This window comes from Lagopus leucura, unplaced genomic scaffold (genome assembly GCF_019238085.1).
Source record: "Lagopus leucura isolate 7727_CA_CO unplaced genomic scaffold, USGS_WTPT01 Super-Scaffold_100014, whole genome shotgun sequence".
NCBI classification, from domain to species: domain Eukaryota; kingdom Metazoa; phylum Chordata; class Aves; order Galliformes; family Phasianidae; genus Lagopus; species Lagopus leucura.
The window spans coordinates 12,284,466-12,310,429 of NW_024962268.1; the positions used below are offsets into that span (position 1 = coordinate 12,284,466).

Here is a 25,964-nt window from a genome sequence, read left to right on the forward strand (position 1 = left end):
GTTTGCTCGTCCTCCTCGCCCGGCGTGGGTCGCAGTCGCGGCCAGACATTTGTCCAGCTCGCGGGTCTATTTTTTTTGTTTGTTTGTTTGTTTTCTTTTCTTTTTTTTTTTTTTTCCCATTTTACGTCGTCCCCTCTCGCAACCACGGCAGCCGTCGTCCTTTCGCAGCCGCCGCGGCCCTCTGCAGGGCCCGGGTCGGCCGCCTGCTGGGTGCCTGCACGCCGCCGGGCGCGGCGAGGCGGCCCCGGGGCGCGGTGCGGAGCGAGTTCGGCGGCGGGAGGCCAGCAGTGGGGCGGCGTGCCGGCCGCCTTCTATCGCGGGCACCCGGGGTGGCTGCTGCTGTTGCTCTGCTTCTGCCTCCCGGGCGGCGGCCTCGCAGGTGAGTGTCGCTCCGGGGCTGCGGCGCGGGCCTGGGGACCTCGAGGCGTCCATCCTTCAGGTGTCGCGGGGGAGCCCTCCTGCGGCCCGGGAGAGGCGCCGGCTTGGCGGCGGGGCTGCGCTCTCCCTCATCCCCTCCGGGCGTCGAGGCTGGCCGCCGCGCCCTGCTGCCGCGCCCCCGGCATCGCTGGTATCGCAGCCGCGATGCGCCGTGCTGCCGGCTCGGCCCTGGCTGTGGCTCCGCATCCCAGCCCGGCCGCTGCTGCCCCGCGGGTGGAACGGCTTCATCGGTGCGCGAGTGCAGGGCTTGGAGCTGCGCTGCTGCCGTGTTTGTACCGAATAACGTGTCACTGAGGGCCTGGAAAAAAGCGTGTCCCCGTGGGTTTTAATTATAGCTAATTTATTAACATATAATGGGGAGGGTTGGAAGAATGTTTCTTGGAGGATTTTTCTACCGCGTTTTTAAACGTCACGTCTGAAATACTAAAAAAAAAAAGAAAAAGAGAAAAAAAAAAAAGCCACTCTGGGATGCGTTCCTGGTAGCTCAGGAGTGAGCCACGTCTGAAGAAATACGCTTCTGTTAATGGTTTTGTTATTGGTCGCTGTTGGTGGAATCGCGGCTGGGCGGTGCGGCACGGTGGGACGTTAGAGCCGAATCGCTGCGTTCGTTGGCGGGGCGTTGCTGTGGGCCAGGTGGGCAGCTCCGCGTGCTGTGAGCGCTGCTGATGGCCCCGCTGCCTGCTGCACGGCGGGCTGCGAGTAGTTACGGGCGTGTCGGTGCTCCTGTCGGGCGCTGGGAGGAGTAGTAGTGCTCGCCCCGTGGTGACAGCCTCCTTAACATCTGTGGTATTTTCACAGGAAGATGTGAAAGGGCAAAAAAAAGTGTCGTGTAGTTCTTAAAGCTTGTGCAGAATGTGCATTTATATACACATGAATACATCGGAAAACCTTTTTGACAGTATTTCCGTGATGGAAAAAGTTACGTGACTATGAATGCCAGGCTGTAGGAACCTCTGAGCTGCGTCAGGGGCAGGTGATGCTTGTTTTTTTTTGTTGGCTTACCACCATAGCTTTTACCTAATGGTGATTGAAGCAATTCTGAATTTATGTGACATAATTAACGAAGTGAAATTCTGTGCCTCCAAAAAAAAAAAAAAAAAAAAAAATTAAATTTAAAAAAAAAAAAAAAAAATTGAAGTCCCTGCCTGGGAAGCGATTTCTTTAAATGTACTGTCTTTATAAAATGGTGGGTATGATACCTGGTTTTTTTGGAAGATAAGCAGAAATGAATCAGCAGCTTCAGTACCATCTGTACGAATAAAACAAGGCATTTGCTTTTCAGACTTCTACTAAATGCTTTCATGTTGGTATAAAAAAGGTTCAGTAAGAAGAGGGGCTTCATACTGCGATTTCCATGGTGTCTTAAATCCAGGGAAAAAATCTATTATTACTCCCTTGTTGATGAGTAATTTGCAAAGGCACACAGGCACTCCCAAGGGAAGTTCTTGCAACTTTTGAGGCAGGTGCAGTGGCACTGACTTCTTGTGAAGCTCAGTAACAGCGTGCTCTGGAGATGTGCAGGTTCAGCAGGCTTCCTTCTAAACAGAAGTTTTCAGTAGAAGCAGCTGCAGGGAGTGCTTTGTGCACAGGGCTGAGCTGAAGAAAGTCGAGTTAGGTATCCCTCTGCTGCTGGCTTCCCATATATTACTTTGAGTTAAGGAACTTGAGTTCTTACCATTCTGTTCCTTCTGTCTTTTAGTCTTATTAACTGTTTAATTGCTTTGAAAAATTTAAACCATCACTTCTGTTCTGCGTTGGGTTTGGAGTTATTTCTGACTATTCATTGTCAGGACATAAAGTTCTTAAAAGCGTACTGCTTCATGCTGTTTCATTTGCCTGGTTTAGTTGCACTGTGTGCTGCCAGATTGCTTTAGAAAAAGCAAATCCACCACATCTTGTCTGCTGTCTTCTCACCTTATGGATGGCAAGCAGCTTCACAAACAGAGGATACACCTGTTTTTTTTGGGCTTCCTTGCTGGATTTCTCTGCTTGGCTGTAAAGAAGAACTTCTGTTGAGGCATTGAAAGCCCTTTGTTTGGATCCTCTGGTGTCTTGTGATAAAATTTACGCTGCAGCTTTTGCCTTCCAGGCACCACTAGAAGGTTCTGGCTGTCAGTCTTAGTAGCTGGTGGATGCTTGTGTACCTCCACAGAGCAAAATTAATTGACAAAAAATATTAAACTTATTCTGCTAAATTAAACCAAATTTCATCTCAGTCTTTCTCTATTTTTCACTATGTTTTTATGAAGACCTTGCAGTGTGCCAGATGTGTTTGCAGGATTCAAATGTGATTCATAGAGGTGAAAATGCCAGAAATCGCTCCAGTGATTACAGTCATAGTGTAACTCCACTTTATCTCCCAAATATTGTTGGCTACAGTAAGAAGTAGAGGGAAGATAGAAAAAAAATAAATGAGTGACCTCATACTCTCATCTACTCCGTTTTCAGTAAAGATCAGGGCAAGCAGAAGACACCAATCCTCATCATTGCTAATGGAATTTAATTATAGGCTAAGAAATTTCAGCTCTTAGTCTGTAGTGTGAGAAGTTATTCCCCTGTATTTACTTACATCGTATCTTTATCATACTCATCATACAGCAGTAGGTCAGCTTGATAGCATAAGCTGTATAGCAGTATGTTTGTGACAGGACAAGATGTGCTACGTTACCTCTGTGTCATGTAGTTCTGTTTGTGAGCAGGTAAGAACCAAAAGATAGAAGCAGTGTCAATGAGAAATAATGCTAGTCACCTGCTCTCATTTGGTTTGTGAATCAAAGAGAAAGGCCACGATGAGAAGCCTAATAGTACACAAAACATGTTGCAGGTTATCTGGCTTCCTTGCAGAGGGATAAGAGCTGCTACACAGCCTCGTGCCTTTTAAATTTATCATCTTCAGGGATTTTAATTACTATGCAGATAATGCATCTAATAAGCTGACACAGGATCAGGCGATCCATGACACCTTCAGAATGCCTCAAGATGATGCACAGATATAAAATTTGTGGACCTTTCTTCAATTTTAGCCTTAATATCAGGAGCATAATAGTCTTCCCTGCTCTGAGGACCTGGATTAAGCAGAGGATAAGATTTGGTCTTCTTATCAGCTGGGTCATAAGCCAGCATGTACTCAGATTGAGTGGATTCCTCTATTTCTTAAATTCCTTGTGTTAGGTGAAGAGCAGTGGGACTGGTGCACTAATTAACTGTGAGAAATGAGAATGCCAGTTATGAAGAACCACTCCGGTGGCAGATTGATTTATTTATTTATACTCTTTGACTAACTTGCTATACTCAAACTGTTTAAAGTGTGGTGGATAGATTGAGAGCAGATGGTGCAAGCCAGGCATGTTTCTGATGCAGTCTGCAGAAACTGTGCTGAGGTGCCCACAAGACAATCTGCAGGTAGTCTGTGCTTACAGTAGTGAGACTGATGGGCGTGTTGGTGGTGTTCAGTGGTTGGAATTAACAGTATGCTTGAAGGCACGTGGTTCTCAGCAGATCTGAACGCAATCAAACTGTGATTTAGATTTCCACTTTTCACTCTGTGCTTGCTTCTGTTTTGAAGGTCTAGCAGTGCTTATTACACTGTCCTTTATTTGCTTACAGCTGCGAACACAGCATATGTGCCTTTTTTCCCTCTGGCTGCATACACAGCTTTGTGACTGCTGGCCAAATCAATTAAAAGGCACTGAGGTGATGCTGCTCAGAGAGGAGCATATCCTGCTGCTGTGGCTGTAGACTATGTCCTGGAATACCAAAATTATGTTAAGATAGTGTTTATTTTAAGCTGTGCCACCCAACTGTGGGAATGGAAAGGAAGCGGCAAGCATCTGTTTTAGTAAATCATCTGGGGACCTTGAGTTCTCATCAGAAGTGATACAGCAGAGTGCTCCAGCTAAACAGTTTATCTCCTTCTGCCCCTGCTGTTCTTTCTTCTCAGCCAGGAAGGCAAAGCAAAATATTGGTATTTTGGCTGGCTCTTTAAAGGAGAGAAAAAAAAAAAGGTAAGGTTCAAAGAGTCAAATCAGGCTTGTGGTAAGGAAACTAGAAATACTGATTAGAAGTATTTGGTGAAGGCTGAGTTGAGCAGTACAAATGGCTTTTGTTTTGCTTATGAAAATTATAATGGATAGAAATCTGCCACATAACAGAGAGGAGCTACAGAAGGTTCTTACAGGTTTGTTATCGTGTCACTGAATCTGCCAGTCTGTTGTAAAATAATCAACTAGTATCAGTATTACCAGCTGAAATGGTCCAAGCTCTCAGGTAAGATGGGATTTGAGTATAGAGTATAAAACTTACTGTTCTGCTGAAATATTCTGAAGTGTAGTCTGACTATCTACAAGAAAAGATGCAAACAAAATTCTCATTTGCGTTTTTAGAGAAGTCGGGTAAAAAATACTGCCTCTGTTTGAATTCTCTTGTCTAAAATAAGCTAAATGCAACTAGTGAAAAATAAGCTTTTACTATGTTGGCTGGTTTTTCTCAAAAGTTAAGAAAAAATGATGGTAGACTGAGGGGAGTAGGCTCTATCTGTTTTCATTAACTAGATTCAGATCTGAGAGAATAAATGTTCTTTAAACCTTATGTAGGTCTGTTGGTGACGACTTTGGATGCCAATCATACTCAAGGGAATGCTTTGACTCAGATGCACACTGGACTGAAGTCATCTGCTGGTAACTATTTTATTTTAGTACACCTACAACTATAATACTCTTTCCCTATTGATTTTAAATTACTATGTAGTGTACACTTCTGTAATAAGTTGGTGGACTTTGTTCAGAAGAAAAAGAAGCAAATGTATTATGTTGGCTTTTTTAAGTCAGTGCAAAAGTTTGTATCGTAAGCATCTCAAGGGCAGTGGAAAAAGCTATCCTACAAGATGTATGAGATCAGATCAGGCACTTTCCCTAGAGAATGAACAATTCCCAAACTAGAAGCTTCATAGAAGGTTCTTTTCTAGCAGACAACTGATAACTTTCATGTGAATACTCTGCTTTTTGTTCTCGTGTTAGTAAGATTTGTAATCCCGTCCTTGCATCGTTTTACCTTTATCTATGTATTTTTTTTTTTTTTTAGTTAGATATGTGATATGATATGTACCATCATTCTGTTGTCCCCACTCTTCATCTGCTGTATATTTAGGTCCCTAATTGTGATGGGAAGTGGAGGGTATGTTGCAGACTGGAGAAGAAATGGATAATTGATTGCTGCCTCTTGTTTCTCCATAAAGATCAGAGCACCAGGAGCTCAGCAGTGCACCAAAGCTGAGGCTGATTAACACAAATCAGATTTGGGCTACGTTGTGTTTATACATGAACTTGTGGTTAGGACAGGTTATTTTAACCACTATTCTGTCTTTGAAGATGATAATGCTAACTTTCTGATGTTCAACTTTAGAGCTTTTAAGCAAAATACAACAGAAATACAGTAAGTGCAAGTAGTGAACACTGGATTCAGTAACTTTCCATATGTAGGTGGTTTAGTGGTTTTGGTTTGTTTGTTTTGGAGATACAGAACAACCATCATACAAACTGATGCCTTATGAAGGCATCTGTCCCCTTGAAGGATTTTGGTAATCAGGTGGTGCTTATAGTGGGCTGACAAAAACTCAGGTGATCCGTAACAACCTTGGCATGCTGTTAAGACGTTTGCATGCGCAAACAAAAGAACATTTCCCAGACCTTTAGTCTTCATATTTTGTCAGGCATAAGCATTTAGACTTGTTTGTCTGCAAGTAAGGCAGATATTGAGGCTTGCTTGCACACTTATGTAGAAGAACAGGACTCTGACTACTGCTGGGAGACAGTTTAATAATTTTATAGCTTTAAAAAAGTTAATTCTGAAATAGTAGTCAGGAGTGGCAATAACACTCTAGTATCAACAGCTTGTAAATGAACCAGCCTGAAGTTCTTCCACCTCATCCAGGTGGAAAAAATATACCTGTTTATTTTTTCTCTAAACTGGTTGAAGCATGAAGGAAAGTATGAAAGAGCAGATGGCACAAGCCAAGCATAAGGCTGATTGCCTGTAGCATAGCATTCCTCATGTTGTGAACTGACATGTTGACCCAAAAAATGACAAAACAGAATCTTGCTTTGCAGAATGGGCAAGCAGTTTGAAGGCATGTGGTACCTCTGCTAACACTTGCTCTGAGATATCATAAGATGCAAACCAGTAGCAGGGACTTCTTTCATCTGAACCAGATTCTGGCAGTAAGTGTAGCTGAGAGGCATTTTTTTTTAATTTATTTTTTTAAGAAAAAGGACCGTATTTCAGGGTTTTTTTTTTTTTTTTTTTTAATGCACTAAAAGAAAAGGAGGATTAATTTGAGAATATTTAGGCTTTTAGAAATGAGATTTCCACTGCGTAGTGGTCAACTCTGCCACCCAGTGCTTAGAGAAGGCTGAAGCTGTAGCAATTTTCTCCTCTTGGCTCCAAACAGGAAAACTTTGGGACCTTCTCCATGTGTTGGAGATCCATCCATAGGATAAATGATGCAGTCTCTTTCCTTCTTCAGAAACTGGAATCACTTTCTCCTGCGGTTTTATATGATCAGGTGGATTAAGTCTGTACTTACTGATCCTATAACTTAAGATTAATTATAAAATAACTGATAATAGAACTGCTTTGCAAGTATGTAAAAGACATGACTTAAAACATGTTTGCAGTGGAGGAAAGATTTTTTTTTCAGTTTCAAATTATTGGAAAAAATCAACTTCATTTGTAACAGCCTTGTTTTTAAACCTTTTAGAGCCCATAACAACTACACAGACTGTCAGTCAAACAACCTGGGGCAGCATTGCAGATCACTTGACACGTGCACGTGATGTATCTATACCTGGTAAAAGCAATCAAGTGTCTTCTTATACATAAAGTGTTAAGTTCTACTGTGTGTGTGCTTTTGGTCATTGTCTTTGTTTTAACTTAACAAGAAGTTACAGAGAATTTATATTAGTGGCAAGACAAAGCATTTGATGAAATCGACAGTGTTTAAGTTCTGTTTAAAGCTGTATGGAAAGGAACTGGAAATTGGAGAGAAAAAAAAAATTGCTGTAATTATATTGAATTGGCCTTTTTTCCAAGTATAATTTCTTGTACATTTTCACTGTGCATGAGTTTGCTAGGAAATTGTATGCAGATAACAACAAAACATATTTGTATGGCTTTGGAAGGGTGATATCTCCTTATCTCATTGGCATCTGTCGTTAAAGCTACAGCTTTATTAATTGTCTTAATTTCTCTGTTCTTGAAATGTACAGTGGTAAGCATAAACAGAGGCTCTTCCTGCAACTGCCTACCAGATAGTATCAACTGTATTAAACTATGCAGAAATTTACAAAGATTGTCTCTGAACAACATTCTGTCTGTACTACAACAAAACAGGGATTTTTTTTTTTTTGGTCATCTTATCCCTTTTAAATATCACTTTCTCTTCCATAAAGAAGAGATGAGATAGATCAGATAGATGATAGTACATATTGATACCCATTTTATGTAGGGAAGGAAATTCCCTCAAGTATATCAGGCATTTGGTGGAACAGTGTGGAACTTGAACTACGTTCTGCTGGAGCCCATGGCATTCGTGTCTTTGGATTCTAGCGGACTAGCATCTGAAGTAGATGGTCTGTGTCTGGCTTTATTGCTGTTAAAATGTTGAATTGTAGACATTTGAGAAATAACCATGTTCTTTCTATCATCTCTTTCTGTTTTTCTGAAGCTTATTACTTTTCCAAGCCCATTTTAATGTTGTTGTACCCCCATACAGGTTCAGGACTCATTCCTAAGTTTTAGGAGAAGTATGCATATAAAAGGCTCTGAAACAGGTTGTGAAATAGACAGTTAAGGATTTCTGGAGTATTCTGAAATTTAGAATTACAGCATTGTATTATAGTTAGAAACCATATTCTAAACTGGCGTAATTACTGTAGTGTTGGCCACATAACACTGCTACCTCAAGACTGTGGTTGCAAAAAAAGTGATCTCTATGGGAGTAGCTTTGGCAAGGTTTTGTTTTACTCTTATTTTTTTTCTCTAGAGGATTACTGTAAGAAATGATTGCAGTACTGTATTGCTTCATGATTGCATTTATAGCTTTATAACATATCACTGCCTCCATGACCTTGTTAGGTCCAGATCTTACCACGGTGGGTTTTAATGAGGAAATCAATTCGAACAAGTCTAAGCCCCTTTACGTGGAGTATGAGGTGCTCCTTCCTGGTGAGTATGTTATTTTCTCTTCCAGTTATGTTACATTGAAAATATCTTAATTTCATGTAGCATTTCCTATGAATTTTAGAAGTGTTTAGGATGGCAACTTATTGATAAAGTAAGTAGTTCAGAGTGAACAGTGATTTCAATTAAAGAAAAGATGAGTGAATTTGCTGCATTTACTGTTTTCTACTAACTATTTTGCAGTGGAGAACAAGACTTACAGTATTTTAATAAAAACATTAGTAAAACAATTCATAGCTCTCTATTCTTCCCACAAGTCAATTCAAGTAACAATTGCTTTGCTTTGGTGAATCTGTTTGGAGAGACAGTGTAAGGTGCGATGCTTCTTACCTGACTGGTGCTAGCCAGCTTCTCGGCATTGCAGCTTTTAGACCAAGGAGAAGAGACAAGCCACTTCCTTGAGGTAGACATGAGGTTTCCCAGTTGACAGATGTGAAGTTAAAACCAATTTCTAGTAGAAATAGAAAAAAAAAAAACATTTTAATTGAAATTTAATTTACTTAGAATTTGAAGAGATCAATTGGAACTCTTTTGCAAAATACTAATCTTAATCTTTAAGGACACAATTGCATAGCACTTACGCTGTTCTTCTGGCATTGTTTTCTTCTAACTTAAAGTGAGATACTTAATGAGGTAGTCTCTGTTTCTTGCTCCAATACAAGTGCTCTTAGTGCAGAGATCTCCTCCTACATATCAGCCTTCCTAATGGCTAAACTTCAACAACATAAGGTTTTCATGTTCCATTCATTGTAAGTGTGGATTTCTTTTTAGACAGTTAATCTCAAACTTGCATTCTCTTTTTAACCACTGTGATTAATCTAATTCTAAAACTTTCACTATTATAAAACTAACTCAATTTTCAAATTACTGTGATCATAAACATGTAAGGTGAGTTATGCTTAGTTTGGTTATTGAGTTTAATGTATGGATTTAGTAAATGAACTATGATCCTTATGGCTCGGCTGTGTAAGATGGAGTGTTGCACTTTTCAGTCTAACACCAGGCCAACAAAGCTGTAGTATTTCAGCCAGGACTCAGAGTTCTGGGCATTATGTTCTTCTTTAAGCATTTACATGCCCCTGCCAGACTCAGTGGTGTTTAAATACTCCGTGGGAGTATCAAGCTCTGCTTCAAGTGGGCTTTGCTTCTTTTTAGGTAAGTTATCACAGTAAGTTAGTGAGGTACACCTTAAAATTTCTTTTCCTCTCAGATAAGATTAAAGCTATGAAGCCCAAGTACACACAGTTTTTTCATTTTTTTTTTTCATTTTTTTTTTAAGCTGCTGCAGAGTAAGCCTGGGATTGAGATAAGATTCTGAGTGAATTTTCATGGGCATATTAATTATTGATGGCACAGAGTGTTTTGACAAACAGGATAGCAAGTTAACAAAATTACAGATGTCAAGGTACCCTTTCTTTACTGCATAGAGGGCAGGATTAAACGCATTTGATCAGAAGACTTTCCCATCGAGTCACAAAATTTAGGATAGACCCCTTTGCTTCCTAAACTCTTCCTCAGGGTAGTCTAGGTATGGCTGAATCTTCTTACAGTCCCAGACTTGGTCAACAGCTTATGTCTAAGGGATCGTGTGTGCAGTCAGTCTAAGACTCAATCTTGGCAAAGTCGACAGAGCTTAGACAAACTGTTACTCAGTTACTGAGGATCTGTGTTGGCAAGGCATCCCTTGACATAAAGATGTGAGGGATCTTCACAGCAGGCATAACTTTGAGGCTTCAGGAGAGATCCTGCTTCAGGAGAGATCTGTTGTGCAGGAGAGCTGAAGAAGCTCTTGGGTTGCTTGCTATTCATGGTGCAAGATTAATGACTTAGGCATACTTTTTTTTGGCACATGCTCAGGTGGCCCTCGTCTGTTATGCCAGGTATGTTATCAGTCCTTTCAGCCTTCAGTTTGAGACAGATTTGTGGTCAATTCCTTGTCTTACTGAGGCCTTGAACATAACCAGTCCTGCGCTCATTTACTGCTTAGTGAGACCTTGATTATAATGAATATTGTACTTGTTATATGCCTGAGCAAGGCCTTGTGTAATGACCAGGCCCAAAAGAGGAAGCTGGGGCAAGGAGGGGAGCACACAGCTGTAGAATGGAACCATAAATTGATTTGAAAATGATTCAGTTTCAAGTGAAATAGCTGAAGCATGAAAAGCCAGATCCAGCAATAAGGTTGTGGATTTTATTAGCAGGGCATTACCTATGATTTCATAGTATCATGAAGATGTGTAAGTGGCTGATTTGTAAATACTTATAAATATTTACAAGTCTAGCTCTTTTTGAAATTAGTAATGCAACTTTGTACTTACAAAAGTACTTATAAAAGTATTTTAATCCAATAATATTCTTTCCGATGTTACTAAATTCTGATTTGTAAATTACCTTTTATGGAGTTGAGAGGGAGATTTAGACTGAGGAGGCATTGTTTCCCCACTTGCCATCCCACTTTCTGTGAGAATTAAGCATTAAATGTATTTCTGTTTCAGGTTAAGCTGTGTAGAAGCACAGGTGTGTCTTGATGTTGGCAAAATGAATGTTTCTGTGTGTGATTCCTCTAGGAAGTCTACTTACAGAATTGAGTGACTATGTGTTTGTAATCGTTATATATAGCAACTCATTAATAATTAAATTTTGTCAAAAGCTCAATACCTGATACTATAGTTTTGTTTACACTGGAAAGTATAACAAAACCATACTGTATCCTCTTGCAATACAGCATAGGTTTTATTTTCACAGAATGAAGAAATAAGGTGTTTTTTCTTATAAATACTGTTTTTCAACTTCTGTTAGGTGAATCTGGTGGTCCCATGGAAAAAAACATCACTTTGGGCAGTCCGGTTAAAATTGAGCTGTCATGCAGACTGGCTGATAAATATTCTTACATGAAGAACCTTCAGGTGACTTGGAAGAGGGGAAATGAAACTATCAAACACATCAATAAAACTGAAAATAGCTGGGGCATCCAGTAAGTAGTTGTCTTTACTGTTCTGCTTGCAGGTTTTCCTGTCACATACATATACGCAGTCCCAGGCTAATGTTAATAATTGAATAATATGAATATTCTATCACTTTTCTGCTACTCCATATACACAAATGCAACCCATGTAAAGAACCTGTAAAACAAGAAGTTCAGCATCCTCTCTGCTGTCAAATTCTTGAACTGCGTTGTGCTGGAGCTATTACTAACCCATTGATGAACAGGCTTTTAAGAGAGCAAACTGTGTAAGTTATTTCATACAGCATATGCTACATGGTGAAGCTGTGTCTAATTCAGTAGCTCATGGATAATACTGCTTCAAGATACTTGTGCCTGTGAGCAACAAGAGTTAGAATGATGTTCACATTCCTAAATATTCATGTGCTTTTCTGTTTTCTTAAAATGTTGTAGTGCTTGTGCACTGCACTAAATCTGAATCTGACTGTTTCAAGAATGTTCTCTGCTGACTTCTTTGTGGTATTAATTAGTAGTCACTAGTAAATGCAAACAAGATGGTGTTTCTTTTTCCTTGTGAAGATTGACTATCTCAGAAAACAGACAACTGGGAAGTTACACTTGTGTGGTGACAGGTGAAGAAGAATTCAGTGTGGTGTTTCATTTACAAGGCAAGTTGACCAATGAAATCCTTTGTTAATAGCTCCTGAATAGCGTGGAAATTGCAACAGTATTAACTTGATAAGTGGTTGCTAATATTGTCAAGCTAAGTGAGAATCACTATCAAAGGCAATTTTTGAAGCATGGAGGGAGATAGTTTTGAAGCAAAGCTAAAAGCCCTCATAACAAAACTTGCAACAACCTAAACCATGTTAGCCTACTTTTCTGCCCCTCTCCCCCTACAGGAGTGACTGATTTTTGTCTTCCTTCCCTATCCATCCAGAAGAAGTGAATGTTCATCAGTTTCTTAAGGGGGAGTGGGTAGGTGGAAAAAACTGTGGAGGGGGACTGAGGTTTTTTTGTTTGTTTGTTTTTGGTGAACTAGTGACTAGAAAGTTTGGCCTGTGACTTTTGTGTTACAAGAGTAGCAGTGATTGGCAGAAAGGAGGCAGGTTCTTAAACAAGTTCAGTTGTTTTCCTGAAACAGAAAATAAATGCTGAGTGTGTTAGAACAGTAAACAGTTAGTGCTTCATTGAGCACTGTGGGTGGGGAGCTGAGCACTTAGTTTTTTCTCCTCTGATTTCACCCTTTGCAGTAGTAGGTAAAATCTAGTTGAATGGAAAAACATGGAAAAGAAACGAATACAAGTTGCTGAAGTGGGATTTCCTCCACTTTTCATGCTTTCCAAAGTTTGCTGAAGCTGAAGGATGGGAGGCCTGCATAAATGTAAGCTCAAGAAGGAAACGTGGAGTCTGCCAAACTTGTTGTCAAGATAAGAAAGTAGAATACATGTCCTGCTGTTGAAGATAAAATGGCAAAACAGATGCCTCAGCTCTATGTAACATCAGTTACATAGGGAACCAGTTTGGGCTACCACCCTTATAAGGTTGGAAATTTGCAGCAGGAATGACTACTAGCCTTCATCCAGTGACCACCAGAGATGTTAATTATTTCTTGGGATTTCTGCCCGTGTCCTTGGAATGAAATGAATATGTGTACCTTTAAATATGTAGTCACTGCTCTCGGTGTGCATCTTCACTGGAGTTATCCCCCATGCACCCAGTGCTGTAATTAAGGGAGTGCTTGCTTGACATGACTCATTAGCATGTTCAGTTACTTTGTTGGCTTGACTTCAATGGCAAGCATGTGATTAAGTGAAAGCTCTCCAGTCTGATATGTACTAGGAAGGATTCTTTATCAACACAGAACTATAAAAACCCTAACTCTTCTGACCTTAGCTGAACTAGCCAGCGTGGCTTTGTAGTTTTCAAACTGGCTTTGTTCAGAGAGGCATCTGGTCATACAACTTCAAGAAATTTCTGCAAGTGCAAATCTTGAGTTGTGGTCTTAATATCTGCTTTCAGAACTTTAACTAGGGTAAGCTTAGCTTGCAGTGCCATGGGAGGACAAAATTGTAGTTTACTTAGACCTTTTCATGTCTGATAGTGCTTACATTGTTTTTGTTGAATGGCTAACCAAGTCTGTTTAGATTTTAAAAAAGGATGAGGGAGTCTTACTCTTTTGAAAGTATGAAATAAGTTTTTTGGTAGCAAATGAATGAACCAACAGAAAAGTAACTTTTCCAGAGCACAGTGCACAGGACTGGTTGATTTATCGTAAGAAGATGGGGAAAATTACTTCACAGTGCTGCCGCTTCTGATGCCATAAAGTTACTGGCTCAGCAGTTACTAAGATAAATGCAAGAGTGAAGGAAATGGGAAAGAGAAATGCTTGAATCTTTCAGTCAGCAACGTAGTGGGAATAATTCTTAAACTGCATGAGATGAGTAATACGTTGATGTAGGTGCAGTGGCTGAAGTTGTTACTGCTCTGACTTTAGTAGCTTGCCACCGTGCTCCTGGCTTGGCATAACTCTGTAGACTTGAGATTTAAATTCCCACGGAAGTCTGCAAGGAAGCCATAACATTTTGAGTAGCTTTACAGGAAACTGAAGTTATTAAACATGGTGATGATTCTTCATGACTATTTTAATCTAACACATGGTGTTGTAGTAATGGCTATATTAGTGAATGGTGTGCTTAGTTTATGCTTGCACTTTGTTCAGGGTTTCTGCTTGCTTAAATATCTGTCCAGAGATGTGCACTGTGAAACAATGCTGTTCTTTAAACTGCTGTGGAAATCCAGTATGAATACTAGTAGGGTCACTCATCTGTTCATCTCCAACAGTGTGCTGTTTTTGTCTGTAGCTGCAGTATTTTGTCCCCTGATTCTGGGTGATTTGCCTACAGGAGAAGAAAACCAAACACAACAAACAAACTGAGAGTACTAAGTACAATTCCTTGCATGCATTCACGGATTAACCACTTTGTTACAGAGCTAAATGCCAGAATGCATTATGGATATTCTTGTCCTTAAACATGTCTGAGGTGGTCCCATGTTTTACTAGTATGTCGAGAGTTGTGCTTTGACACAGCATCTCTGAAGTCTTTTTGACTACCATGGAAGTCTGTTGTGCTGGGTGCAGTCTTTTTTTTGTATTTCTTAGTTTTTCCTCTTGCATAAATTAGAGAGGAAGTGGTAGCACATATTAGTGAAATTCTACCTCTTAGTGGTAAAGTAGAAGTATACTGACACTACTCTTTTGAAGTATACAGTATTTCATGATTAAAACAGAAAAATAAATGGAAAGAGCACTTTATTGCTGATGAGGTTGGATTGCTGAATTGTACACTGAACTCTGAACTTGGGAATAGTACTGTTGTTAAGAGTAGCTGGGAAATTAATTTGGAATGAAACTTATAAATTTGAGCACTCGCAAGAAGTAAACTTTATAGAGATATTAGTTCAGCTGGGAAAAAGGAGTAAGAAGAATTTGGTAGGAACATAGAATATTATAACTGCTGAAAAAAAAATTGTTGGCCTGTTTATTCTTCTGTGACTAAAACCATTTAAAAGATGTGCTGCATCTACTTTGAAGAGAACAATAAAACCTAAGAAACAAACCTTAAAATAGATAGATTTGAGAAAGGCATACTGGTAAGCATCCATAGAATGAGGCAGATGAGAGGGTAGGGGAAACAGCCTATTGTGAAATATTTTCTCTATCTCTGTTTAATGCCTTATTATATTAAACAGTTCTTCTTGTGCCTCTGCTCTTGGAAGACTGCTGGATACTTGCAGATGTTATAGCTGGGTCAAACAGTCCTAGAGTTGTGATCTGATGTTTTGTTTCTTGTGCCTGTGTTCTAAGCAAGTTTGGACCGGAAGTCTTTATTTAGTAGCACGCATCCAAAAGCTGGTTCTTCAGCTAACAACATACTTACAACTGTCAAGTTTGTAGTATGTCCTAATTATAAAATAAATTAACAACATTACTTGTGTGCAGGACTTGCTTGATGGCATTGTTTGGTAGCATTACATCTGGAATAGAATCTGACTGAGTTTTTGCAAACTGAATGAAACTGCAGAAAAACTTGTTTTTCTGAAAGAAATGAAGCATGTAGCTCACAGTTGTCAAGGAGGAAAAGAGGAGATGAACAAGGGTAGAGATCAGTACAGGATTTAACCCAAGTTTTCAGTATCAGTTAGCAACTTCAAAGATGATACAACCACTAAGAACAGGGTGCCTGTAGTTTTCTACAGGAAATTCTATATAGAGAGTATCAGCCTGAAATGACTCTTCATTAGGTCATGACTAACATGCATAGTTATATCATTTATGACAAAGGAAAAGAGAATAAGTAGGCTACTAGAAATCCTTATGTAGAGATACAATACTTATATATTAATATTTTGTAGTATAAATATGTGGCTTTCATGTGATGTATTTTTCCCTACTTGTTCTTAGTACCACAGATTGAAGGAAGAGAAAAACCTGTCATCAGTTATGAAGGTGACTCAGCTATACTGATTTGTAAAAGTCGCAGTTATACTCCCATTGCTTGGACCTGGTATATGACCAATGGCAGTGAACAGGTAAGGTTCCATTCTAGCCCAGCAAAACAATGTGACAAAAATGTACAGACATGCTCTGAAGTATAATGGCATTTCACTTCAAACTCTACCAACTGCATTTACATCAAAGTTAATCATAGAATCACAGAATGCCTTGGAAGGGATATCAAGGATCATTAAGTTCCTATCCCCTCTGCCGCAGGCAGGGCCACCAACCTACAGGTCTGGTACTAGACCAGCTTTCCCAGGATCTCATCCAACCTGGTCTTGAATACCCTCAGGTACAGAACAAAAAAACCCCACCTATTCAATATTTAGAAGTACTCATTATTACAAGATGCAGTGTTTATGTTCTGGCATGGACAAATAACATTATTCAGAAAGTCCCTCCTTTATTCCTGTAGTCTAAATAAAAGAATCAATTAAATTTTTTAAGTCTGGAAGTACATTTATTAAAAAACAAACAAACAAACAAAAAAAACCCACCACAAATACAGAACCTATGTTAGTGGCGACTGTTTCTCAAATCTTACTATCTGGTAGCAAAGAAGGTTACCATAGCAGGATGTCTATTTATTTATTTATTTTTATACATGTAAGATTTTCGAGACCTGAGGGAAAACAAAAGCATTTCCCCTCTTATTTTTTTCTCCTTCTCCTGTGTTTCTGATTCTTCTCTTTACAAATATTTTTGTTTCCTAGCCAGTGCGAACTCTTGAAGGAAGGTCAGTATGACCTCTGAAGTCATCATGTGGTGGAGACTGCTGTGTATCTGTTTTCCGAAAGAGCTGAAGTATCTTCTCAATTCAGCTCTTTTTTTTGAAAATCAAGATCAGCATTTTCCAACCTTTCAGGATCCTCACTAACCTTAGCAGTATAGCCACTTTGTTCACCAGCCCTTTTCTGGTGGAAGCACTGTGAGCTGAGAGAAGGCAAATCAGTTTCCTCCATGCTACTGGAGGCAAGCATTGGCTGTCTCAGCTTGCTTTGCACCAGAGCAGCATTCCCTGCTTCCTTGAAAGCTTATACTTTGTGCTGTGGTGGAACCTGGGCATCGGATCCTGACTCCAAAGGATTGTTAGTAGAGGCAAAGGTAGCTTTTATATTCAGTTGGCTAAAGAGGGTCAAGTGACTTGCACCCTAATAGTGCATAGTTTCATGCACTGAATGCTAAGGAAACTGATCGTCGCCAGGAAGGAAAATTCTTCACTTGAAGGCAGTCTAAATGCCTCTTTTTTACTGTTTTATGTCTTTATGTGGAAATATTTCTGTTGATAATGTAAATAACTTGATTAAACAATTTATCACTGCAGTTATAAAACCTAATTAATTTTTTGTTTTCAGATTGCCATTAATGATTCCCTGATGTTGGATAAGTACGTAATAGACAGAACAGATGCCAATGTAACCCATCTGAAAATACTGAAGCTCACCAAAGAAGATGGTGGTGCATACTGGTGTGAAGCTGCTTTTGAACTAGGAAAGAGTAAAGGAAAGCTGAACCTTAAAATTCTGTCACTCACGGAGCCACTCAAGCCATTTCTAGCAATAGTGGCTGAAGTTGTTATTTTAATAACTCTTATTTTTGTTTTTGAGTTGTATTCAAAAAAGAAAGAGAAACGTGCAGGTAGGCTTTTTAATTTTTTCTAGGTTTGCATTAAAATTACAGCTGAATGTTTGACATGACCTGTGCTAATTATATACAAAATCTGATTCTTACATTCTGATAAAGAATGCAGTGTTACAGAAAAAAAGTAGTTTAGACTTTAAAATCTTATCCACAAGTCTTGAATTTGATTATGAAGTGCTTTCAATGTGAAATAGCTTCCCATAAAAGGTTTGGTACTGTCATTTTTTTTTTTTTTTTTTTTTTCCTCATTAAAAGTCAAGTAAATCTGGAGGCTGTAACTGTTTCAGGAATGCTTAGGAAAAGAAGTAACTGTTAGTGGTTCTGATGGGAGAAACTTCCACCAAGAAACAGAGTAGAAGGGGAAAAATGTAGAGACTAGATCAGTGTGGTCATCCTGACTGGTGAACCAAATACATGTGGATGAGCCAACTTGCTTCATCTTGCCAACATGTGTATTATGTAAATGTATGTTATGCATTTGCATACTGTGTTTCATCTATATGCTTGTGTGTATGTAGTATGTGATACAATGTGCATTAAAATCACATTCATCGTGTTTGATAAAGGAACATTTCTTGACAACTTTGTAATAATTCTGTTGATAGAGTAACAGAATGATTACAGACTTAAGAAAAATGAGCTAATAAAATAGCATTTGTTTTCATTAATGCATCGAATTCATGGTATAATGAAAAATGAGTAACTTTTCTAATGTGTGTAGTTAATTAAGACTTATGTAATCTTTTTTGTTGTTGTTGTTGTTATGCAGAAGATGAAAAAGAATTTGACCAAATTGAGCAACTGTAAGTAAAAAAGTTATATACCAAACTTAAATGCTACTTCGTATGTATATTATGTGTCTTTGTATCCTATTTGGTAAGAGTTAATTAATCTGAAAGTACACTTCATTCCCCTTCTCCAAGACTACATAATCCTAGAGTGCAGAATGCTGTTTCCTGACTGGCACTTAATTTTGGTGTTTGGAACTTATTTTCACTTGTCTTTTGTTAAGACAACATATGTCCTCATTCTGTCAGGAGAAACACTCAAGTGGAAACTTTACAGAAAAGGCTTTGGACATTTTTTGTTTACATTTTTATTCCATCAACATTAATACAACCGTCTCTAATTCATGCATGGTCAAAGCCCTAACTGTCCAAGTTGTACTGTAAGGCTGGAGGCTGGGAGCTGCTGCTGTTGGCTGTGTTGGTAATTCTCACTTCAGGAGCAGCCCCTTGCTGTGCTAAGAGTTTGGGCTTCCTGGGCACTGAGATAGAAGGGGAGCTACAGACACTCTTGCTGCCATCCTTCTGTTAGAGGGTTGATACAGCCATGCTGGTTCACCCTTCCTTAGGAAGATGCACTTTTTAAAGGCTTGTTGACATAAACTGTCTCCTTGCCTCCATCTCTTGAAGCCCAGTTACTTGGCCTTTTAATTTTCCTGTTCTGCAGCTTAGCAGTTCCTTTTCCCTTTACATATATATTCCTGTTTTGATTTCCTTTGTGTCTTTCTGAGCACTTCCTGCCTTTCTCAGACTTCTTGCTGCAGTGACCTTCTTGGTTTCTGCATGCTGTGTTCACCCTCCTGTTTGTTATTTTCGTGCTAGCTGAAAATACATCTTAGTGCTTTTTCCCTTATCAAAACAGCTTTAAGATTGTAATTCAATTATACCATGAAGTGAGGATTTGTCTTGGAAATACTGTATGCTGTTTTACTGCTGACTGTTTGGGTACATGCCTTGGGTTGAAATTGAATAAATGCCTTTGCACAGCCATGATTCTTATAATACAGTTTCAGCATATTTATAATAGGATTGTAACTTAGTACTGTATATTGTAGTATTAAATGTTCATGGTTGATGAAGTGGGGGATGTTTCTGATGTCGTAATTTTGATCAAATGCATGGGCTTCTGTGTGTTGTTAGATAAACATAGGCAAGAAACAGTTTAATAGACTCCTTACTTATATATTTCTAAACCAATTAGAAATTATTTTAATGCTGTCTGTTTCAACTGTTTAGAAGATAAATTTGTGTCCCAGAGCAAACGGCTCTAAGGGAACAGTTCTAGTCTGTTATGCCAAGTATGTATAATATATAGCTGAATTTGGTTGATGAAGTTATAGTTAAAATGATACATGCAATGTATCAAGTAGTAGTATTCAGATAATTCCTTTGCTTAAAAAAAAAAAAATTAGCTAATTCAGTTCCAGGTAAAGTTTGGATTATGATGAACACAGTAAAGTTTTTGTAGGTACTCCAAAAGAAGCAATGATAGGAGTGTTTCAGTCCATGTTTTGAGGATGTTCACCTGCAAATTGTTCATATGTTGTTTATTCGGACATTCGCTTTATATGCACATTATAACAACTGAATGAAATGATAGCATAGCAATCACTTCTGGGAACATTATCACTGTTATCACTTCTGTGCAGAACTTTGTAGGTTGTTTCTGAGGAGGATTGAGTTGATCCTACTTCCACTTTGGTTACCTTGGTGATATTTAATCTTACTTTTTCATACAACCTTACATGCCAAAGTGAGAAACGCAAGTACATCTTTGATGCATTCTGGAGGCATGATGGTGCTCATCCTGCATTTCAAAATTGAGTTTGGGAATTTATCCTCTCTTTCTTGCAGTAAATCAGAAGAAAGCAATGGTGTGGAAAGCAGTAGTGCAAGGCACAGAAGAGTTTAGTCTGGCTCCTAGAAAGGTAAGTAAAGGATGAAATGTAGATATTAAAGCTTACTTTTTCTTTGGTAGTACTTTTTCCTTGGTAGTAGCCTACTACGATAACAAGGATAAATTAAAAAATAGATATATCTGCTCTTATCCAATTATTTTTTGTGGTGAAAACGTAGTATGTTTAGATGAAGGTAATATGTTGTCATTAATGACTTGATTGGAGCAAGATAGTGAGTTCAAAGCTGTCTAATTGAATGCTGTTATCATCATCCTTCTGTTCACCTAAGCAGACTTTAAAATAGAAGCTAGATAAACCTTAATTCTTTGGTTCCTCATCTTGAAACATCTCTGTGAATATCGGGGTAGGTGCTGAGATGCAGAAGGGCTGTGATGACTCTGAATTCTTTCTGGCTGTAATTTTAGATACTGAATTAGGTTAAATGAGGAAGGGTGCAAGTGCAGTAGCATGTTTAGAATCCAAAATGGGGAACATTGGTAGTACCAGAGATGTGAAACAAGAAATTATAGGAGTCTAGGAAAGACAAGGTTTCATAGATGATTACTATAGGAATTTGTTGATGGATGCGATGTTGAAGGATGAGAGGTGTGAGTCACTTTGCGTTTGTCACTGCTGGTACTGTTGTTCTTCCTTCAGATAGATGACGTGAGAAGAAAAAAGCATTTCAGTACTGTTTGTTTTAAAGACCAGAAGGAGAACAGTGTGCAGTAAAGCTTGTATGAATTGAAGAATGACTTGGAAAACAGTCTAGAACAAATACTTTCCAAGAACATGGGATCTCCCGTTTCTTGCGTGTTATTGTGCTTGTTGATTGCTGTGCTGGGCTCCCAAAGACGTGGCCTGTTTTAGGTCTAAGCACCTGTTTTCATTGAGTCATTGTGGCACATGACTCTCACCAAGTCAGTAAGGATTCATGTTCCCAAGTTGAGTTTCAGTATGTGCTTAGGCTACTCAAACTGGACCATTCAAATATTTTATAAAATACAAAGTAAATTTTATAAAATATAAAGTAAAATATAAGCTGCTGGAACAAAGCTCAATTTCAGACAAATGTGGAAAAATAATATGCAGCAAAATAATAAATTGATTTAATAAAGATATATTTTTTCCTTCTTTGATTAGGGAAGCCAAGCCTACAGAAGTGGAAATCATCACAGAGTTAAAGAAGTGTGCAACTATGCTTTTTGAACATTAACTATGTTTCTGCATAAGCTCCTCTACAGTTGTAAGAAATAAGATGCTTTTAAAATAATTGTGAAATGGCTAATTTTTTACCAATAATATATCCTGATACACTGCATTTTGATTCTCGCTGTCTGTAAGACTGTCATTTTATGCTAAAAGGCAGGTTTTTCTGGTTAGATTTCATATTGTTATATTGACTGTGTTTCGGACAAAATTAACCTTACATTTACTGAACTAATGGGTGATACAGAAAGGGAGCATTATCAAAACTAGAATTTCTAATACTTGTTAAAACTGGGCTTGTGAGATCAAAAATGTTTTCCACCAAAGAAAATGCCTTGTACTGGCAGATAAAGCAAATGTGACATACAGCCATTTTTACCAAAGAAATGTTCAAAGGGAAATCTTTATCATTATTTAAGTAGAACATCAGTGGTTTTGCACTTGTAGTGAGCAGTAAAATATCTAAATTCTAACTTTTTGCTTAGCTTCCTTTAATTAGAAGGAAGTAAAATATGTTCAGGGTACTTCATAGATTAATTTCCATGAGATGTCCTCCTGTATGGCTGTGATTCTGTATTGTATTTCCAAATAGGCTGAACATTCTAAACGGACAACAAGCTGAATGCTGCGCAGATTAGATACTTTGGTATTACTTCAGAACAAGTGAAAGAAGGAAAAGGGATACAGTGTCATATTAAACATAATTGAAATTATTTCTTGTACAGATTACCTCAGGATATTTGGAAGTTGCAGAATCGTTCTGTGACTACAACTAATATGGAGATATTTTCAGTCATCTACCTACATGGTTTTTAACATACATTGTGTAACTAGTATTCCCACTTCCTCTCACATATGGCATGGTTCCTTGATGAACTCATCACAATTCACTGAAGGACTTGAGCAGCTAAAGTTTCCAAGGTAATAGGGAAAGCACAGTGAGTACCACCAGCTGTTGCACATAGTTATGGTGCTGCTTAACTGACAATACTGTTACAGAAGAGTGGTAATTTTAGATATATTCAGCAGCTGAAAATGGAAAACTGGTTAATTGCAGTAGTGGCCTTTGCTTGCTAATCCAAAGGAAAAATTAGAAAAACATTTCTTTTTTGAGCAGGGGAAAGTAGACTTTTGAAGGCTTTTTCTCTATACAAAATGTAAGGGAAAAACAAAGTGAATGGAAAAAAAAATTTGAATTGGATTTCCTCATGTGGTCATTTCTGATTGAAAACAGAAGAAGGTAGATGGAAAAGTGAAAAGGAAACAAGAGGAAAGGAATTAAAGCTGTTTCACTGTTCCTGTAATTGTCCCCATACCGAAAAGCCAATGCTAGGCTTTTTGTTATTTTCAAAATACAATCTGATTTGTGCTTTTTTTTGGCTTGTTTGTTTGTTGTGTACAATTTGGTGGTTTCGCAATCCTAAATTACAGCCCAAATAAAAACCAGTGGAAGGAATATAGCTATGAAATGGCAGAACGTAGGGGATGAACACTAAAGAGTTCCCTTGCTGAGATACTGCATTTATTATATTTTGCCTTAGAGTTCACATGCATTATTAAAAACAAAAAACCCAATACATTTGTAGGTTTTTTATATGACTTTCTTATAACAGCATTTTTGTTGCTATAACAAGTATATTTTTGCAGGTCAAAATTCTATATTGGTTGTTTGAAACATATCACTCAGTCTGTTGTTTTTTGTGTACAACTTCTGCCTTTGTTGAGCATTCCCACTTGATCTCAAAATTGTTTCATTAAGTCTTGGCCACCCGTAAGTGAGTTGCATGAACAGTGACTTTTGTTTTCCTTGTTAATAATAAAGGGCTGCAGTGAAAGCAGGCAGGAACCAGAGAACCTTGAAGTAAGCATGTGTTTTAGATGCATTATGAATTCCTCCTCTCAGGACTGCAGTAATTTTTAGTCCAGTTGGCTTCTGATACATCAGATCTTGATGCATTTGATCTTGACCTGCCTCCAGTGTGCACTACTTGCTGTTCCTCCAAGGGAATTGGTGCTTCTGTTTCTGTTGGTAAATAGGTCTGTTCCTCCTATGTCTGCCAAAGACACCTAATAAGAACCAAAGCAGTCCCAAACCCAAGTGTGAGAGTACTGACTGATGAACAATTAAAATCAGAAGAACTTCAAGTTACATCCTTGGTAACTTCTTTCCAGTAGTTTCAAACAGCTTTGCAGTTTTATTTTCTTAGCCAAAACATGCATGTATAAAATACATTGAACTGTTTATGGGATAAAAAGATAATCCAAAGTTCAAGTCTTACAATGTTTTATTAATGCTGTATTTAAACTGCCTAAATGTATTGTTTATGAGTGGTAGAGCCTGTCTTGTTGAATCTTATAAGGTTTCAAACTTGTATTATTTGTACCATCGTAGCCAAAATGATTTTTTTTTCCCATGAAGATGTTTTATCTGATTTCTTTATCTATTCATGCTATCATTTAAATATTGGACTCTTTTTCATTATTAGAGTAATATTTACATCATTTGACTTGCTGAATTATTTTCTAGTTGACATTAAAAGTTCTACAACAAAAGTTCTACAGTGCCTTGAAGGAAGTAGTTTCTCTTAGCCATGGTTAATTTTTCTCTTTTGCAGTATGTTAAAGAGTTTCCTCTAAAGTTTAACAGCAAAATCTATTTTTCTAGAGAAAGTACTGAGCCTAATGCTTTTATCACACTTGCCTTATTTTACATTCTGATTTTATATAATGCTTCATTGACTCTTATTTTTTTTTTTTGCTTGAGCAGAAAGATGTATACAGAAAATGGAATGTCTTCTGTATGTTTCTTGTATTTGTAATAGATTAGTTATGAGTTGTATGAAGTAGCATTATTGTGCTTAGAAAAAATTCAAATAAACTTAACAAAGAGTGCATAATGTTGAGAGTGTATTTATCCCCATCACATGGGTAAAGTGAAATTAGTCTTAATTTCCTCTTTTCTTTGTCCACGTACATTAACCTTTCACAAGAAACACTTGAGAAATCTAGCCTCATTTACTTGAGCACCAAATTGCCTCCTGTAAGCTCTCAAAAACTTCTAGGTAGAAATTGCAAAGGGAAAGTGATGTCCAGGTGATTCTTTTCTAAATGCATATGCTGCATCTGACCCAGATTAATACTTTCTAATTTAGGCATCCAAATTTGTAAGTTAGGAACCTTTTCTGTGTCCTATGTTGATCAGGAGAAAAAATAGTGGGTTATTATTATTATTATTATTTTTGTCTCCTGGAAAGCTATGTAAGTGGGAGTCTACTGTTATGCAGGTGAATCTGAGCATCTGAGGCTGACTTTTTTTTTTTTTTTTTTTTTAATACAGCATGAGGTGCCAGGATTTAAGATGGTGTTAGTCTTCCCGTAAAGAAAAATCTCTACAGTTGGCTTGGAAACAGAAATAAAGACTAACTTCTGCTCACTGGTTTAATTATAAGGCATAACATTGTTTATTTCATTACATTTCTTTCTAATGTGCTCACAAAGAGATACAAAGAAAACATCATATTGTACACATTAAGAACATTTTCATGCTTTAATCACACTAATGCTCAGTAACACATCTCATCCTTGCTGGTGGCCCTGTTTGCCTGCAGAGTTTGGCTGAGCCAAAGTAGTTAAAATAGGCTGAGTAGCACAGCATATACTTTTTGTCAGTTGTTTTTAATCGTTTGGAACATTTGCATCTCCCTGGCACAGGATACTAAAATGGTAGGCAGATTTGGATGAGGATAGGGTACTCTGTTGGTTTTCATCTTTAATATTTTTTCCTAGGCTAGAACTCGTGCACAAGAAATTCTAAGTGGCAGAAATACAGCTGTCTGCTACCAGTAAATCGCTGCATCCTGAGCGTGTGTGGTACGTGCAGCGTAGATAATCAGAGGACACTCGAACAAACAGCTCGCTGTTGGAGAGCAGGGTGCAGCTACAGACTTGCAGTACCAAATGCTTTTTTACCATGTTTTGAAAAATCTGATTTAGAAATGCATAAGGCATCAAGAGTTACCGTAATAGCATGGGGATGGAGTTCTTCTAGGTTAAGGTGATAGTGTTTCATAAATCCTGAGAGAAAATATGTAAATATCATAGGAAAGTTGTCAGTTCAATTATATACAGTGGGCTTGGAAATAACTTCCTCTACAAGTAAAACAACTTTTTAGTACTGTTTAATGTTTTTCATAGAGTCACAAGGTTGGAAATGACCAGTAAGATCATCCAGTCCAACCATCTCCTCATCACCA

General features: G+C 38.2%; 1 protein-coding gene across 1 annotated transcript; it reads left to right on the top strand.

Moving 5' to 3' along the window:
- The first annotated feature begins 266 nt into the window (after positions 1-266).
- On the top strand, positions 267-24,603 carry EMB (embigin). The gene is made up of 11 exons (XM_042875256.1): positions 267-379; positions 5,031-5,114; positions 7,193-7,282; positions 8,569-8,658; positions 11,473-11,647; positions 12,197-12,285; positions 16,083-16,210; positions 17,534-17,816; positions 18,589-18,622; positions 20,459-20,532; positions 21,646-24,603. Exons 2-10 carry the CDS (start codon positions 5,087-5,089, stop codon positions 20,514-20,516), a joined length of 975 nt encoding a protein of 324 aa, XP_042731190.1. The 5' UTR covers positions 267-379; positions 5,031-5,086; the 3' UTR covers positions 20,517-20,532; positions 21,646-24,603.
- Positions 24,604-25,964: the final 1,361 nt, after the last annotated feature.